The following is an 18,669-nucleotide window of genomic DNA, read 5'->3' as shown; positions in this document are numbered from 1 at the left end:
TTTGCGCTGCATACGTGAGCTTTCCTGCATGTTCATGCTCTGAATATGTGTAAAAAAAATATTATTTGTGTAAACAAAGTCTTAATGGTCTGTGATTCGCTTATCTGTTATTTTCAACTCCACTACTGTGTTTCTGTGACACGAATCATAATGGTCTCCTCTCCACACATGAAATTTATTTGTGCGGTGTGGTTGTTCATAGCACTTCATCTCGGCTGTGCTTGGCATTACGTGGCCTAAAGTTGTGGGGCGTTGACCACACTTTCAACAGGCCCTGTTCGCGGAAAAACAATGCTCACAAACCCACCGGGCTGCAGTTACTGCCTAGCATTACTGTCAAACCAGAAAAGACAGCCCGTATGTCTGTGGCTCGTTACTCTGCGCAAGCTGTTGGAGGCATACGTCCTATAGGTCCTCAGGAGCTGTAGCAATGCATCATGGAACTGTGAGGTCACATATTCTACAGAATAAATTGCACTGGATCATGTGGTCAGAATAAATTGCACTGGATCATGTGGTCAGAATAAATTGCACTGGATCATGTGGTCAGAATAAATTGCACTGGATCATGTGGTCACTGAGTGTAAGGATACATAAAGAAACCAATGAATCATTTCAGAGGAACTGATGCGCGAATAAGGAAGTTGAATGAACCTGTTAAGCAGTGACCCATGGAGTCTGAGAGGTTTTTTTAAATGTGACCCTGACGGCGAAAATGGTGGCAAATGCTGCAGGTGAGGTACTGACTAAACTCCACTTAGAGTTACAGTATTCCCCTCCCCCACTGTCCCCTCACTTATTTTTAACCAGGGACCTCAGATCAGGTGAGTTGGGCCAACGGGGACACCGTATACGGTCCGTGGGGATTGTGTTACGAAGCGCTCAAAATACCCCCCGCGTTTATAGCGACGCGGCCAAAAAGACGCAGGCGACACCCGCCAAGACGCGGGGAGATTTATCCACCCCCCCCCCCCCCCCGAGGGGAACAGCTGCTAACCTCTTAGGAATTTCTCTGGCCCAGCTCGACGGCTTCTGCCCCGCGGGATTCTGGGAGCTCCTGGGATTTCAGCGCGGTTTTGCGCTTTTGCTGCAAGCCTGCGTTTTCAGCAAACCGGGACAGAAATTGATGATGATGATGGCGCCATGTTGTCGCGGATACCGTCAGCCGCTGTAGTACCTGCAGTTTTTTCCAGGGCACCGCGGACGTGATTTTCCAGGACCCGAAATTAGTTCAGGGGTGCAAATGACGGAAGAACCCGATCAATCTGCGGCAATGTGCTGACTGGGTTGCTATGACAACAATGCTCACCCAGCAACCTTTAGTCTGGTTGACTCAGACTGACACTTTGAACCCAAAGGTCACACTAAGTTTAAAAATAAAGAGTAAAGAGTAAAAAACTTTTCGGTATGTTCTAGTCTGTTCCATGGGATTATTTGGAGATGACGATACAGGAAAAAAAAAATATGTTTTTGGTTTTTTTGTTAATTTTCAGGAACATATTGGTAATGCACAAATTTAAAAACACCACTTCTGGTTTGTGTAAAAGAAGAAGAAAAAAAACTCAACCCTATGTTCCTCCCAACAATTCAGAACGTTTTAATTCTTCATTAAAAAAGTACGATTGACCATTTGCCAGGAGGTCCGATCGTAACTCAGACCAGCCCCTCCCACTTTCAGTAGTAGCGGGTTCGGGAGGAGGGCAAACGAGGGGACCCTGTGGATAAAACAAAAACGCTAACCTGCCGCACACACCCCAGATTAACACTGATACTGACCCATCTGCTGTTGATTGGAAGTGAGCTGTCTGGGGCTTAGTCTCCAGTGACAGAGCCAACACAAAGAGCGCAGAAAGTAGGAAATGCTGTCCCGCTCTGTCCAGCAGGTGGTGTTGTTGAGCCTGGGTGGATCCTCCACCTGCGCTCGTTCTTTATTAGGCTGTCAGGATGGGGAGAGATGTACAATAACAGGTCCCCTATTTTAGCCTTTAACAAATTTGCCCTAAAATCCTACATCAATAACTAAAATGGTTGGACTTTCTGTTAGGGAACGGCAAACCGACATACATATAGCAGACCTGGGTCAAATACGTATTTGTTTTGGATTCAAATACTTTTCTACTCTTTACTGATCTTGTGTGGTGTATTGTAACCAATGAAATACTCTCAAAAAGTGCCTCTGCCTTCTGGTCATATTGACAGGCTCAGTTACACCAGGCAAGATCAATAGAGCACAGAAAACTATTTTAATCCAAAACAAATATGTATTTGCCCCAGGTCTGATATATAGTTATATATAGATACGCAACTCCAGCTTTCTTTCTATCATCTCTTTTCTTTAACATACAGGAGGTTCCTGTTGATTCAAGTGTTTATTGGTCCTATTTTATAGCAAAGAACATTCAGTGCCACAGTGATGTACTTGTTCATACCTGTTAATGAATTATCAGAAGAAAAGGAAGGCAAAGCTTCCAACATTAAGACTGCTGAGCATCTGGTACGTCTGTATGATCTGAGGTAGAGTTGGAATGGTTCAGAGGTCAGAGGTCAAGGGGCAGGCTTCGTAGCTTACAGTGGAATGACTGGCAGCCACTGATGGAGGTAAGGAAAGGGAAGACCTAGGCAAGCAGGTGGATGGGTGAGCAGCTGAGTGTCACTGCGTTCAAGTGTCACAGTGACACCTAGTGGTGAAAGATGGGGCCTTCAATTAATAAAGGCAGTTGTCAGGTGGCATTGCTTTGGATCCTGGGAGTAGTTGTTCAAGAAACGGTTACATTTTGGGAGAAACTGCCAAATCTGGCAAGCCTGACTGATAGGTGAGGGGTTGAATGTTGTGGCCAGGTAAAGGAACAGTGGTAACATGGGTTCTATTCCTAAACACAGCCATGTACCATTTATAATGGTGTTTTACCTTCATTGACTCTGGCTTTACGAATGCACAGCGTACTTTCAGAAAGCACACCGTGAATCTCCCCAGATAAGAAACTGACATGTAGCAAAAGCTGTCATCCGGAGCAACACCATGTACACTTTACATGCAAACATTTATACTGCAGGATTCTTAATAAAGTAATTCAGCTTAAGTATCTTACTAAAAGTACAATGGCAGGGCCACCTGGGAACCAAACCTGTGACCTCAAAAGAACAATTTCAGTTCCATACCCATGATGCTTTGCTGCCATCCCAGAAGATGATGTAAGCAAATAAATCAGTAGTTCCCGACCTTATTTCTGGACCTCGCCCATTCTGTCGATTTTCATTCCAACCCTGATTGGGCACACCTGATTCTACTAATTAGCAGCTCAACAAGGTCTCCAGCTGTTGAATGAGGTGCGTTTTGTTGTAGTTGGCATGAAAAACTACAGAACGATTGATCTCTGGGAACAGAGTTTGGAACCACATAAATAGAAGCTAATATCTGCCTGGAAAGTTGTTTGTTCACAAGAGCCATCTGCTCTCGACAGTTGGCGGTAAATGAACACAATATGGGCCGTCTCAAATATCTGGAAACGGCAACATCGGTTATATTGTCCGTTTTTCTTGCGACTGCTTAGCTGCAAAATTCAGGAAGTCCGACTTGGAATGTCTGGCTTTCTGTATCTGTTCCGATATCATGACTGAATTCATGACCGGAGTACATGACGGAGACGCCGTTAATTTCTGTAAGAAGATTGTGAAAGGCTTTCCCCCCCCTACGCGTTCAGATTACAGTACTGCGCAGAAACATGGTATTATCAATTTATATCACACCTGTTCATCAGTTTACACCATTGACCCAAGAGATATTGACAAGATTTAAAGGCCGTGTCTAATTTGGGATGAAATCTTATACTTACTAGTTTAGGTTTTAAGCAGTTTCAATTTTAAATGTAACAAAAATGTGAAACATAATTCAGCTACCCCTACATGGGCTAGCACGTGCGAGTTCAGAGATAGTATCACGGTACAAGAGTGCTCTTCTTCCCACTCGATTTCCCCGTGATTAGAATCCAATCAGAACACAATTAAAACTAACAAAATAAACTATCATGATTGGTCTATCGGTTGAGGTGGGCGGAGCAGGTGGCTATCACTTTGTACAGGTCTGCAGTTTTCACTCCAAATCAAATTTATAGAATTACTTGTCATTTTCTATAGCTAATGTACATTTTGGTGTGGTGTTAGTGTCAAAAAAACTAAAACAAAATCAAAACATTTACAAATAGGCAGGCGCAGCCTTATCAAACAAAATAAACTTCACCATACGAGAGCTCAGCGCGTACGCTAAACTTCAAGTTAAACTTCAAGTGGCTCCCAATCATTTTTCTTTTGTTAAAAAAAAACAAACTAAAATCATGAAGACGCCAAGGAGGTTTGGGATATCAGCCATCCGGCCGTGGTTACCCAGTGCTGGTATTGATATCCACCAGATTGGAGACTGACTGGGACTACGTGGGGTAAGTGGGAACACGCGGGTGCGCTTTCACAATTGTAAATTCACCGTCCACGATCTGTTGATCTGCAATGTTTTATTGACACACGCATTAGCATTTGCTGTCGGATATACGGACTGGAAAGATCAATAACAACACGAGATCAGTGGCGAACACAGAAGGTGCATGCTTGCGCTCTTGAGCCAATGTCAGTATGCACTGAGGATGCTCCGCTGGGTCGACAGATGGAAAGAGACTGAGGTAAAGTTGGTTTCATATTGCACATTCACATTCGGCTCACATTAGGCATTTTGTGCCTTAGTTAGAATTAACACACAGGTTCCTGATTACGAACCTGTGTGTTAATTCTGCTTAGATCAATAACTTTGCCAATATTTGACAAAAACACCTCAAACCAATTGCAGATTATTCTTATAATGCCTGGCCTTGTTCCACAACCTTCGATTATCACAAGTAATTGATTGCAAATTTATTAAAATTCAAGAAACACATAATTAAAATTCAAGAAATCAATTAAAAATACATTTAATTCTGCTTAGATCAATAACTTTGCCAATATTTGACAAAAGCACCTCAAACCAATTACAGATTATTCTAATAATGCCTGGCCTCCTTCCACAACTTTTGGCTTATAAATTTGCAATCAATTACTTGCGGAAACCAAAGGTTGTGGAAGAAGGCCAGGTCCCTAACTAAGGCACACAATGCCGAATGTGAATGTCTGTTGAATGTCCAATATGAAACCAACTTTACCTCGGTTGGAAAGAGAGGGTCAGCATTGGCAGGAGGTATTAGGCCTACAGTGTGTAGTTGCCGTGATTAAATTCTTGGCCAAGAAATTACATTCTGTGGAGATGAACTGAGAACAATCATGGGTCAGCAACATTGCTGACCGGCGAGTCCCAGCTGCGGAGGGAGTTTGATTTTGAGAGCTTGATGGCGCGGCCAGTTTGCGAAGACAAAATCAGGAAAGAAGATCTTATACAGGTAAGACACATTTAGTGTTCGCAGTTTCTCAGTCATTGGGGGAATATTTAGTGCAGCACGCGCTGCTATGATAACGTTTTGTTGGATAAATTTATCAGTGTCTTTATATGGTGGCTTTAAACCAGCTTTAGTACATAAACTACCACAGTCTGTGAGGTCTGTCCTGAAAGCTCCATTCGACTCTGCTACGCGGTTACCTCAAGATGGCATTTTCAGTGTCGCGGACCTATTCTCAGCCGTCAGTGGCCTCTCGCATGCTGCTACTTGTTTTGGGTTGAGTGGTTTCCTGTGTACGCAGCTGCTGGCCGGGGGTTATGATTTGAGCTGTACGTTCCCGTGTGATTTTATGTGAGTGAGGTGGTGGGTGGTGCTGCTTGCTTGTAATGGTGGTATACCCCATCTCTGCTGGTCTTTGTCGAAATGTGCATGATTATGGCACACTAGCCAGAGCATACCAACTTGGCTATGTTCAGTAAAGTGAGATCTGTTCTGTGGTTGGAGAAGGGGGTTGGGGGGTATTTACTTTTAATGCACGAAGACATAGGGGTCTTAATTGACCCCTACAATCACCAACTCTAATTAAGGAAGTGAAAGAGTGCAGTGTTTGTTATTAGGGGGCCATACACTGTCAGTGTATTGGCACTACAACTGGTTCAAACAATCATTTGAAGTGTTTTTCATGAACTCTAATGGGCCTGATTTACTGAGACCTTCAGCATAAACCATTTCGCACATGCAAGACTAATAACACGATCAATGATTGGTGCAAAACAATTACCACAGCCAGTCACCGGCCATGATAGTGGTTTTGCATGCGCTAAAAGGTTTTTGCATGTGTTAAAGGTCTTAATAAATCAGGTCATCTATGTCTTACAAACTATGCCATTATTTATCTGAAAAAAACTCTTGTACAAACCTTCATATCATCTGGTGAAAAAATAACTGCTAGACATTGCCTCAGTGAGAATTTAACTTTATTACAGGGGAGGTAAGCCTTGTAGCACAAGTTTTAAAATACTGTGTCCTCGCAGTCTTAACAGTAAATTCAGCTAATAGCATTAGCAACTGCTCTGACCTTTTTGAGTTTGTAATTTAGGCCAAATTGTAGCAATCGTGGGTTATCACGACAGGCTGTTGCGTTTGATGCAAAATATTCGGGCTGTGATGACAAATTGCATTTCATCAGTTCTGAGGGAATACATCTTAATGGTTCATTCATAAGACTGGAGTTTCATTCTTACAGTCTGCAGAGTAGCTCTGGATTTGTTCTATTCCCATGGCACAGCAGAAAGAAAGTAATGGCCAAGATAAAATAAACTGACAGGGTTTTAATTAACCATTTAACCATTTATTTATTTATCTTTATGTGTGTGCAGTAATGTACTTGAAACTGATCTCTGGGTAACAGTCACTTTTCTGTCTATTGGATTCTCTAAAACAGTGGTGTCCAATCATGTGGCATGGAGGGTTTCCATTCCAACCTATCACTGCACCTGCTGATTTCACTAATTAGTTCCCGCCTCTCTGGTTGAAGGTGCGCGAATTGGTAAAATCAGCAGGTGAAGTAATTGGTTGGAATGATAAGCAGCCTGGCTTTTTTAGCAACCCTGCAGATGTGAACATGTTTGTTGCAACACTTAATTGTAACACTAGAGGGCGGTGCGGTTCAGTTAGTTCTTAGAGCTTCTCATAGCTCAGGGGTGTCAAACTCCAGGCCTGGAGGTCTGCATGGCCAGCTGGTTTTTGGTTTGTTTTGGTTTGTTTGAGTGATTCATTTATGGCAATGATTGGCGCGAGTGTCAACATATCCGGTTTCCGAGGCCTGGATTTCCTGCCTGTGCAGAGGAAACCGCGAAAACGTGCAGGCACTGTAGCGGGCTCCAGTCGGACACCCCTGTCATACGTAAACATTTAATTTGGCAAATATGACCCATTGATGTTAAATGGTAAAACTGGGCTTTATAACTCAGGCACACTAACAGTACATTGAAATCCACCCTGGCTGCAACAATATCCAATGAAATACCGTTCAAAACTATAAAAATTTAGCATTTCTTCCTTAACAAAGCCAAAGTTGCTCCATCTCCTTTGCCAAGTTCCTTCTGCCGGTCCACATGCGAAACAAATGGGGGATCCTGTGTGACGCATGATGGCTGTAGGAAATTAGTCCTTTTAAGGTTAGGTTGTAAACCTCAGTAAAATTGTTCTTATGCTCGGAGCTCTAATGGTAGAACACGGACTTCACCGCTCGAATAAAGAAAGAAAAACAGGCAATCTGACACATAAAAAAAAACTCTCACAGTGGTTCCTGAAAACAGTAATGCTGACAGTTGTCCGTTTTCCCAAAAAACTGCGACCTCACTTGGTACCGTCTTTTTCCCCAAGCAACGAGAGTGGCCCCTCTTCACTTCCTGCTAAGGGCGTTTCTGTGGGAGGATCATAATGATGGTGGGCGGGGCTTGCATTTGACAGACGGGACGGATCCAGCTTGCCACGTTTTATTTTTTGTTTGTCTTTTGTTGTGCGAATTTCCCCCACATTTTAAGGCAAGGGAGGAACTCCTTCTCACCTCAGGGTCCTCGAACGTAGCCCCCTTTTTGGCCACGCCCCCCTCCCTGCAGTCTCTGACCCGGGACGTCCCGGCTCATAGCTTGCCCTCCTCCACCAGCTTGTTGAGGCCGGTGCAGATCTTGGTGAGGTGGGGGCGCAGCGGCCCCTCGTGGGCGTACAGGTGGGTCAGGAGGTCCGGGTCGGCGTAATGGTTGAAGACGTGCTTGATGCGGCCCAGGGACTTCGGCGTCAGGTGCTTCTCCACCAGCTTGAGCAGAGTGTCCCGGCAGTCCGTCAGGATGTCCACCATCACCGCCTTGTCGAAGGTGAAGTCCACCTGGGACGAGGGGAGAGCAGGGTGTTTGCGACCGAAAAGCTCCTTGGACCTTCTCTGAGGCCGGTTCATGCCCATAACATTCCAGGATGAATTGTTGGTAGTACTGCCATGTAGTAGTATTTCATCTAAACTCTACTCCCACCCCTCTCCAACACACACAACAACCTCATAGCAATGGTATATTTTACTTGGTCCAGACTATGGGGCACATTCACACAACGCAACCACGTTTTATTGCAGGATGAAGCTTAGAGCATTCCTTTGTCTACACTGATTAGGCAATATTCAGCTCTGTAGATTGTAATATGTGTAGTATAAAATATATTAAACAAAATGTTGCAGGAGAACATAAGCCACAAATGAGAGAGCTCACTACCTTCAGAAGTGGACTAGCTTTCAAGCCATATAACATACAGTTACCTGAAGTTACTTTGATAACTGTAAGTGTAAATTGAACCTGAGGTTGGGGACTAGACAGAGAGAGAGAATGCTGGAGTGGAGGAGGGAAGCTTTATAAGGTGATTAGAACATTCTTAAGTGAACATTCTAGCGCTGATGTAATAATCACTATTGGCACTAGAAAGGAATGAAGATCTAGAACACTGACTTAGAATTTTTAAAAGAAAAACAAACAAAAAATTCCAAAAAACCTACTCTTCAAAGTGTTAACAAGCCTTGGGTGGCGGAGGAGCTTACCTCATGGAAGCTGATGGTCGTCATGGCGCCCTGGTGCAGCTTCTTCTTGAAGTCCTGGGCCAGGCCCAGCTCCTCGGCGCTGAAGCGGTTGTGGCGGTAGAGCACGCCGATCTTCACCGCCACCTTGATCAGGTTCTTCACCACCTTCTGGGCCTCGGGCTTGTTGCCCGAGTGCTCCTTGGAGACGCGGTAGAGCTCGTCCAGGATCTCGCTGCTCGTGTCGTCGATGAACATCTGCACCATGGACTTGCTGGCCATGGAGCTCAGGATCTTTTTCTGGGCCTTCATGGCCATGTCCTTAGAGCTGAAGGACTCCATTGAAGCAGTGGGCTGAAGGGGAAGAACGTCAAGTATTATTAGGGAAGGACTGGATTCCCCAAAACAGCAAAAACTTTCAAGTTCTGCAAGGGCTGTGCCTGATATTAGTTAGGCCCCCTTCAGTAGTCGGATCTCATCCCCCCCAAACCAGCTATTCAGAATGCTCTACCCTCCCCACCCAATAAAAATCAAGAATAATACTCCGCAGCCACGCTGTACTTTAAAGATGAGTGGCCATTTGTGTATACATTTTTCACATGGTTTGAAAAGCAAATGGATGCTCGCTGGAGTAGCGTCATCCCATTCGGTGGCACTGTTACATTACATCACAGGCCTTTAGCACATGCTCTTACGCAGAGCGACTTACACAACTTTTACGTAGCATTTACATTGCATCCATTTATACAGCTGGACTGAAGCAATGCAGGTTAAGTACCTTGCTCAAGGGTACAATGGCAGTGTCCTACCTGAGAATTGAACCTGTGACATTTATGTTGCAGGACCAGTGTCCTACCCCATTATAGTACACTGCCACTGTTCCTAACTGCTGAGGGAGCAGCTCTTCCAGGTGATGGATTGCTCGGTTTGGGGATTTCTTATCAGCCAGATGGGCGGATGGTGGATACCGGGAGAGACCTCCAAACAAACATGAGCGTAAATCTCCTTCGGCTCCCACGTCTGTGTTTGTGTTGGGGGGGGGGGGGGGGTGGGTGAGGGTGATTGTGTCGTTGCAGGGGAGGGGCTGGCCGGATATGGGGGTGTCCGGGGTTTCCTGTGGAAGTGTGAAGGGAGGGTGGGAAGGAGTGGGGGGGGTATTTTTTGGCAGGACTGCCGTACTCACGTTTCCCCTGCACGCTCCTTTGGCCCTCCCAGTGTGTGTGTGTGTGTGTGTGTGTGTGTATGTATGTGTGTGTGTGACTCAATCATCTCATCCCTTTTTATGATGTTCACGATGGAAAAGATCACAGCTACCAAAACGGTGTGATGTCACCTCATCCTCCCATTCATAGAGCTTGCTACAGTCTGGTCGGGATGGGCTATATGCAGTGTCACGACAACAATTATTGAACGCTTTGAATATACCCGATGCGATAATAAACAAGTGAACTTCAGAGGGCGCTTGAAATGCTTCCACAAAAAAACAGCACCACTGTTATCTATTGGGTGACCGTAAGGCAGCCAATCAGCAGTAAGGGCTCGCAGCTCCATGTGATCGACAAAAACGCATCACATGATCACACGGACCCTGTACGACCTTGGTGCTGATTGGCTGTCTTATCAACATCCAGTAGATAAGTGGTTATGGTTTCTTGGCTTTTTTTGTTTGTTTACTATCCGCTTCAGGTATAGTTGAAAATAAAAAAAATGAAAGGAAAGATAATGCACCATATGGGGGCTACGACTGTTATTGCATTCGATAATTATCATCGCGGGATATTGTCCATCCAAACAGCCCCATCCCGTCCGTTTGCCAGTGGGGGAAAAACTGGGCTGGTCCCAAATCTGCATTGGAGCAATCTGACAGCCTGGGTGAATCCTCCTGGCAGACATTCTGCGGCATGTTGCCATGGCTTTTAAGTTTCTGGGATAGACCAAGCAAACTAGCTGTACAGCTGTGTGTGTGTGTTGGAACCTACAGCGAATGAAGGTGTGGTTCTGTTCACGTTACCCAGATGAAGGTTGGTGCACAGGCTAGACAACTAAATGCAATTCTGTCTTTAACCCCTTAAGGTGTGATGTCACATATGTGATCAGAGCATTTTTAACTGAACATTCTAATGCTGATGTAACAATCACTTCTGTAATTGAAAGGTGTTCTAGAACTGTGTCTGAAGTGACAGTGAAGACTATTGAATGTTGAAAAAATGTTCCAAAAAACTTCCAAAACTCGCGATTCGATTGATTTAAGGACTTAGTTTCACAATCAGAATTACGTCACAATTTAAGTGATTTAAATGCAAATTATTTAAACTCTTGCGTAACTTGCAATTCAAGTGCGTTAATCCATTTATGCATTGCAATCATTTTTATGAGGCTGACACACATTTTAAAGAATAATTACACTCTAAATCTCACACTTGCTGTAAACATGTCGGTATGCCTTTGTAATGAAACATTAATTCATACCATTATTTCAGCATTTCTGAAATAATATAATTTGGCAAAATAAAATGGTAGAAAAGTATCTTGGTGCTGTTCTCTAATGCTTGAAATGTTCTTTCTGGATGCTCCTATTGTGATGTCAGAGTACCCTTTGGAAGCACTACTACATCATCGGAATACAGCTGGCACCTGATTGGTTAGACACACTGTAATGTTGGTTTTGGCTCCACCTTTTCAAACCGGAACAACATGGTGGCCTGTTCGTTAACTTTCTCTAAATCCATCTAAACAGTCCAGTAAAATATATTTCTGACAAGATTTCGGGTGAGAAATAGTAATTGCTGAAACTTTGATTCACATTTGATCCGCAGCACCTAGTTTGGCATTTTTAATCGAGTTTCATGAGCCAGGCACAGCTGTGCTGAATTAATTCATTTGCATATAGAATATTTTATGCAAATGAGATGGACACACCCACTCCACCCATCCCAGGAAGCATTTTTCAAAATTGTGTAGTAGGCGGAGCCAGACTGAATCAGTGAGTACCGTTTCTCTTTGAAGCAAGTACCTGCGACCTGATTTCCAGAGAGGCATTTGCTCTGTCTGAAGCAGAAGGGTCAAAGGTCAGCCATACCCATTTTTCACAAATACGAGCCCTTTAGAACAGTGTTGGGGAACCCCATTCTTTAATGCTGTAGTGTATTTGAATGTGTGTTTACACCAGTTACTTCTGGCTCTTCATTTGCAAATTAGCCCACATTATAATGCATCATTTAGGCATTCAAGAAAAGCTATCAGCCGCGACTAAAGAGCTTATCAATGAACTTCACGAAAAATGTCAGAACTCATAAATGATTAGGCTTGGTAATTAATCGAGCAGAATGAATTCAGAGACTGAAGCAGTCTAGTCTGTCTTTGGTGTCAAAGGTGTGTAACTGAGATGAACTTACTGATGGTTTAAAACTTCAAGTAAAATCACAATATAAAGGACTTAAACTGTATAAACTCATTAATATCTTGCTTAAAGATTGCTTAAAGGGTATCCATTTACCTGTGATTTTCACCTGTTCTGTACGTGACTGGGTTTGTTAAGTAATTGAACTTGTGGGGGGTGGGGTGGGGTGGGGGAATAATATCCAATAACAGACATTGACCTCCTGGCCTCTTCTGGTCTGCATACCTGAGGTTTGCTATTTGCACTTGGGGAGAGGAGTAGCATGCCGTCACGGTGGGTACTGTAATGGGTCTGTAATAGCCGAGAGCGTATGATGATTCTGTTTTGTGGTTTGTGCGGGAGATTTTCTGCATGCATCACCACCACCACCCCCCCCCCCACCCCCACCCCAACCCCGACTAAAACTAGATCAAACATGCCCAGCACCCATGGTTCTCTGCTTAGGAATACTCTTATTTGATCATGCTGGCTGTCTTAGTCTGGCATACAATATGACTTCAACCCCAGGGTGTTTTTGCTAACATTCTTTTAGGTAGAGCCACATGTGCTCCTAAGTTGGAAAATTAGTAGATGTGCCACTAGATAATTTTAGCAGTTAGCAATCATCCGTTTTCAGGAGTAAATGCTCCTAAAATGGGAGCACTGTAGAGCCTCGGACACCTGTTCTGAGTTTGGTTAACTCTTTGGTAATATTTGGGTACCCTGGTGGAGATTACATCTTGGTTCCAGCCTGGATTGTATGCTGGTCTGCTGATTTGTAGCTGGTTTGGAGACGGTCAAGCTGGCAACAGGGCGGTTGAGATAGCAACCGTGCTGGCAAGCCCGTACTCGACAGACGACAGACTATCACCAAATATGGAGATGATATCCGGCTGGAGCAGAAGCGGGTTTCAGCTGGACTTGTAGCTGGAATTTCCACCTGGGTGGACCTGGTTGTAAAAGCGACATTATTAGAGCATGGATGAAGTCATCAACATGCGGAGGAATAAAATGAGGGCCGCTTGAGTCCGTCTGGTGATCGAGTTTGATGTGACTTTATCAGCAAACCTCCAGATCCAGAAGCTGTGAACATCTGACACATCATCTGCTATTTCAGCATTTTTTTCCTTCTCACTTCTACCTTAAATCTCAAGTTAGCGTGATCGAGAACATGTTTAAGATCAGCACGGTGACCTAAAAAAACGCCCTCAGGTTTTTTTTGCTCTGTGTATTTTTAAGGAAGTTGCTGACTTCCTGTGCGCAGTGTGCAGACAGACTGAGAGAGAGAGAGAGAGACTGACAAAATGTATTTACCAGTACAGACAAGTAGGAGAAAATGAGTTTGTGGTTTACGCTGATGAAAACACGCTTGTAGACCTCTTTGAAAACAGGCTGGTTAAAGAAGGGAATCTTTACCTCAGCAGTTAACCATCACCCCTACCACCGATGTGGGTTTCTCTGGGTTCAGATGTGAATTACGATGGCTCACTTTCAGGCCTCATGCTATCTTACGCACAGCTAAGAATCAGCCAATCACTGTCTGGCTGTTGGTGGCTGGCCTTCTGTGATTGGCTGTATGTTTTTTTTTTCTCCTCTTCATGGCACATGAATGGCCAGGTTGTTTCCCAGGGCAGTGGTCTTCATGGGTTCGAATCGGACCCGTGGATTTCCTGCCTGAATCTGACGTGGATAAATTACGTTTGACAGAGACCCAAACCTGAACAAAGTTCTGGGTAACCAGACCTGAACCCAAAGCCTGGTCCAGGGGTCAGAAAATAAAAGTCCTGCATTGTGATTCTTCTACCCATGAACTCAGCCAGCAGATTTAACTAAATAGTTCTACCTCCTGTCTGCAGAACTGTGCTGATCAGCAAATCTGGGTGATCAGAACAAAGCACTATGGAGGACTTTTACTTTTAGAACCTGGATTTCCACCTCTGCCCGAACCAGAACGGATCTGTGAATTACCAGACCCGAACAGACTTCTAGATAACCAGACCTTAACCCAAGCAGACTCTCGGATTACCACACCTTAACCCAAGCAGACTCTCAGATTACCACACCTTAACCCAAACAGACTCTCTGATTACCACACCTTAACCAAAAACAGACTCGCAAATTGTCAAACCTTATCCGAAACAGACTCATGGATTACCACACTAACCTAAACAGACTCGCGGATAACCAGACCCTTGTTCCTAGTTGGACCCAGAGCCGACCCCCCACGATAGACACAGAATCCTGGCAACTTAACACCTAACCCAACAAACAACGGGGCACACTTTGCATTAGCCATAAAATTGGTGTTGTTGAATAATAGATCTGGAATAGAATGAAGAAAAAAGACCAAGGCCTGGGAGAGGGCTCGTTTTTAAAGTGAAGAAGAGGGATGCTAGCCGAATTAATGTGTGCACCGGGAAAAATCAATGAGGAAAACTAGCCGAAGGCGAAGCGGGTAAATGGAGCAATTTGGAGGAGAGCGCGTGCTGGTGGGCGCTCTTGCCCAATTAACGGGAGACGCAGCTGCAACGAAACGGGCCCGGAGGAATCGCGCTTCCGCCTGTCCCGGGGCCGAGAGCGCGAGCGCCGCGGTGGCGTGGAGAAAGGCGCTCGATTAAACTGCGCCCTTCCGTTTACGTCCGGGCCGCACCGCTGCAGCGGAACGCGCTCGACTGCGTCGGCGAGGTCTGAGCGGCTCTGCGTAAACGCCGGGCCGGCCTTCGCATCCGATCGGCACGCAGTCGGCCCGCTCAAACCACCGCACCGCGATCGAGCGGCGGGGAGGAGGAGCCGCTCTGCTCGCTGACGCCGCGCGGCTAACGGGCTAACGAGGCGGACAATCCAGGGGTCAGAAAGTAAAAGTCCCACCGTGTATTTCATCCACCCCTGAGCTCCAGCCAGCTGATTTAGCTCTACCTTCCTGGCTGAAGAATGGCGCTCATTAGCAAATCCAGGTGACAGGAACAAAACCCTGGGATGAACTTTTACTTTCTGAACCTGGATTTGTCCGCCTCTGCTGACGGCTGCACTTCAGCTCGAACGCCGCCGCCGCCGGCGGGGCCTGGAAACCGCTTCCTGTTCTCTCAGTTCCACCAAACCGACGAGTGTGTCAGCGGCACTCCAGATAATTCAGCCTCCAATTTACTCCACGGGCTCTTCTGAGATGTCTGAGTCTGTCTTTTTTGTGTGTGTGCGCGTGCTGATAATTTGTGCAATTCAAGCAGTTAGTTTTTCTACCCTCGAGGAGCACCACTCGATTCGTGACTTTGGGGAACTGCGCTGTGCCTGTCGAGTATCCCTGTGACCCAATATGTATTTTTTAAAAAGCAACGGTCCTCGCCCGGCCCGATCACAGCCGAAAAAGCCGCTGCCGTGGCTACTTCCTCTCTGGCGCTGCCAATCGAGCGCGTTGCCACGGAGACCGGGCGGAAGCCAGCTTCAGGAGGAAGTGATTTCTGCGCACGGCGTCTGCTCGTCAAATCACCTCGTTCAGAGTTCATGAAGTTTGCTTTTAATTTAAAAAAAAAATCCTCTGCGTAGTCTACGGTAAATGTTGAGCCTATCCCTGTGACTACACGTTCTGCCGCTCTGGCCCCTTCTCTTAGGCCCCGTTTTAAAATGATGTTTTCCATCATACATTATTTATATATTTGTACTAATGTTGGTGTATTATTAATGTATGAAGGCACAGACAGAAAATGGGTTTATTTTACCTGCAACCTTATATTTGCTGATTTCATATTACAGTTGCTTCGACGTACCAGTAGCTCACACAGGTGTGGTACATATTTGGGGTACAACACATGTCTGTGACTCTTTGGGGGCAGCGAGGGGCACAGATGGTGTCCACACATCCAACATGCGGGGTGACAGATGATGACCCCCCCCACACCTGTCAGTGTTACCTGGCCTGTACTGCCCTCGTGCATGACCCACTGCTGTCATTAAACCCCCCAACTAAACAGTGGACTGGCCTGGTCTAATGTCCCTTCCGTTTTGCCGTAGATCCTGGCAGCGAGCGCACCAGCTGTGCCAGGCGCAGAGCTGCGTTCTGGCAGCGGTCCTGCCCGTGACGTCTGAGCGCGGTGACCGTGGTGACTACGGCCAGGCAGTGACTACACTGACGTGACCCGAGAAGGTTCACACAAGGCCCCCCCAAGACATGGCAAAACCCGTGTCAACGCCAAGCGCTCCCCCTGCCCCCCACCCCAACCCCAACCCCAACCCCAACCCCAGTGACCCCCTCTGGCATCATGATGTTTAACCGAACCTGCTGCTGTTCTGTGTGTCGGCTTTCATTTCCGAAATCAGTCCGTGCTCTCTGGGGTTTGTGTAAACACTCGCTGACCTTTGGCCCTGTTTTCGGGCCGGTGATTTTCGGCAGGGGTAAACGACTTCCTGCCGGGAATCTCGGGCTCCGGCGGCGATACGTTCGCTTGGGCCGACGCGCCGGCTGTGGCAGACGCACCGCGTCGCTCCGCACCGCGGGTTCTCCTGCGCCTCCGCTCCGCGCAACGAAAGCGTTCTTTCTGTCGCCCGATCGTTCTTTGTGCCGTAAAGTAACTGCAGGAGCGGCACAGCTCAGAAGGTAAAGAGCGGTCGGCTGGCGGTCGAAGGGTTGCCAGTTCGATCCCTGCCCTGGTCATGTTGAAGTGTTTCCCTGAGCAAGACACCTAACCCCTAACTGCTCTGGTGAATGGGAGGCATCAATTGTAAAGCGTTTTGGATAAAAGATGAATGCAGTCCGTTTACCATTGAAACGGCAGGTCTGAGCTCGTGTTTCCGAAACGTTTGTGCGAACGAGGGTCAGGGTCGGGTCGGGTCAGGATGTCTGATCGCGGCGCCCTGACGACCAGCTGCGGCCTGCCCCAGCTCGCACCCGCCATCTCGGCTCGTAGCCCTGGGAACAGTTAACGCGAAACCCGGCGTCTGATACCGGCGTGACAGAAACACAACTTTTGCCTCCCATGTGCATTCCGCTACCCCCTCGCCTCCCCCCCCCTGCCCCCCGACCACCATCACCTACATACCGCTCGGATAAGGATCCCGCAGCAGTTACACCCTCTACACCTCTCCCCCCCTCTCTCTCCACCTCTCCCTTTTCTCCCCCCCCTCAGCGTACGGGGACGGAAGCCAGGCGGGTGAAAGAGCTCCAGGGCGTGGGGGGGTACCTAGCAGCAGACGCATTTCAAAACCGCACTTTCACAATTCGCAGCCAGCGGGAAGGGGGAAGTAACGGCAGCAGTTTTAGCTGTCAGCTATTAGAACCCCCCCCTCCCCCAATTCACCACCCCGCCTCCCCACACGCCCCCCCCCCCCACCACCCCTTCACCCCCACGCTGAAGCAAAGCACAAACTCGCGAGCGGGTTGGGACACTGTGGTAAACTCACCCGAGTTTGTTCCGCGGGCTGCTGCCCTCTCCGGCTGAGGTGCGCGCGTCGTTCGATCGAGGCGGGGTCGGGGGGGGTGACGGCGTTCGGGGGGGGGGGGGTCAGGTGTTCGGTCTCGGCGCTTTCGGCAGCGGGAAGGCGGGAATCCAGAGGAGAGTCCGCGGAGCGGCGGGGTTGCCGTTAGCTTACCGCCGACTCGACTTCGCGATAAACTCAGGCTTCTACTTCCTTGAGGAACTAATTGTTGTTGACACGCCCCTGAGAGGGTATTGTCCTCCTTCTCTCTCACTCTCACACACTCTTTCCTTCTTTCTCTCTCACTGTCTGTTTTGCTCTTTCGCTCAGTCTTTGTCCTTTCTCTCTCTCTCTCTCACTCTCTCACACACAAACTCTAACCCTCTGTCTCTGTCTGTTTTGGTACCTCTCTCACAGTATTTGCCCTTTCTCTCTCTCTCTCTTTCTCGCTCTCTTTCTGTCACTGACCTGTGGTTTGTTGTTCTGCTTCTATCCTCATATATCACCCCAGCTCAGCTCTTCCCCTCTGTGTTTCTCTCTCTCTCTCTCTGACTGTGTCTCTCTCTCTCTCTCTCTCTGACTGTCTCTCTCTCTCGCCCTCTTTCTCCCTCTCTCTCTGACTGTGTCCCTCCCTCTCTCTCTCTCCCTCTCTCTCTCTGACTGTGTCCCTCCCTCTCTCTCTCTCTCTCTCTCTCGCTTGCTCTCTCCTGCCTGTCCTGACGTGTGTGTACGTGTGTGTGCCTGTGCATGCGTCTGACCGTGCTTGTGTGTGCAAGCGAGCACGTGTCCACGTGTGTGTGTGTGTGTGTGTGTGTGCAAGCAGGCATACATGTGCGTGTGTGTGCGTGTGTGTGTGCAAGCAGGCATGCATCCGTGTGTGTGTGTGTGTGTGTGCAAGCAGGCATGCA

The 18,669-nt window shown here is 46.9% G+C and overlaps 1 protein-coding gene across 1 annotated transcript; it reads right to left on the bottom strand.

Annotated features, from left to right (window-relative positions):
* Nucleotides 1-6,373: 6,373 nt before the first annotated feature.
* Nucleotides 6,374-18,329, bottom strand: LOC118234500 (tumor necrosis factor alpha-induced protein 8-like protein 2). Its single transcript, XM_035431072.1, has 3 exons — nucleotides 17,747-18,329; nucleotides 9,001-9,330; nucleotides 6,374-8,304 (listed from the first exon to the last, which is right to left on the bottom strand). The coding sequence occupies exons 2-3, from the start codon at nucleotides 9,316-9,318 to the stop codon at nucleotides 8,062-8,064; spliced, it is 561 nt and encodes a 186-aa protein (XP_035286963.1). The 5' UTR covers nucleotides 9,319-9,330; nucleotides 17,747-18,329; the 3' UTR covers nucleotides 6,374-8,061.
* Nucleotides 18,330-18,669: the final 340 nt, after the last annotated feature.

This window comes from Anguilla anguilla, chromosome 8, assembly GCF_013347855.1.
Source record: "Anguilla anguilla isolate fAngAng1 chromosome 8, fAngAng1.pri, whole genome shotgun sequence".
NCBI lineage: Eukaryota > Metazoa > Chordata > Actinopteri > Anguilliformes > Anguillidae > Anguilla > Anguilla anguilla.
This window is presented reverse-complemented; position numbering and strand designations above follow the sequence as displayed.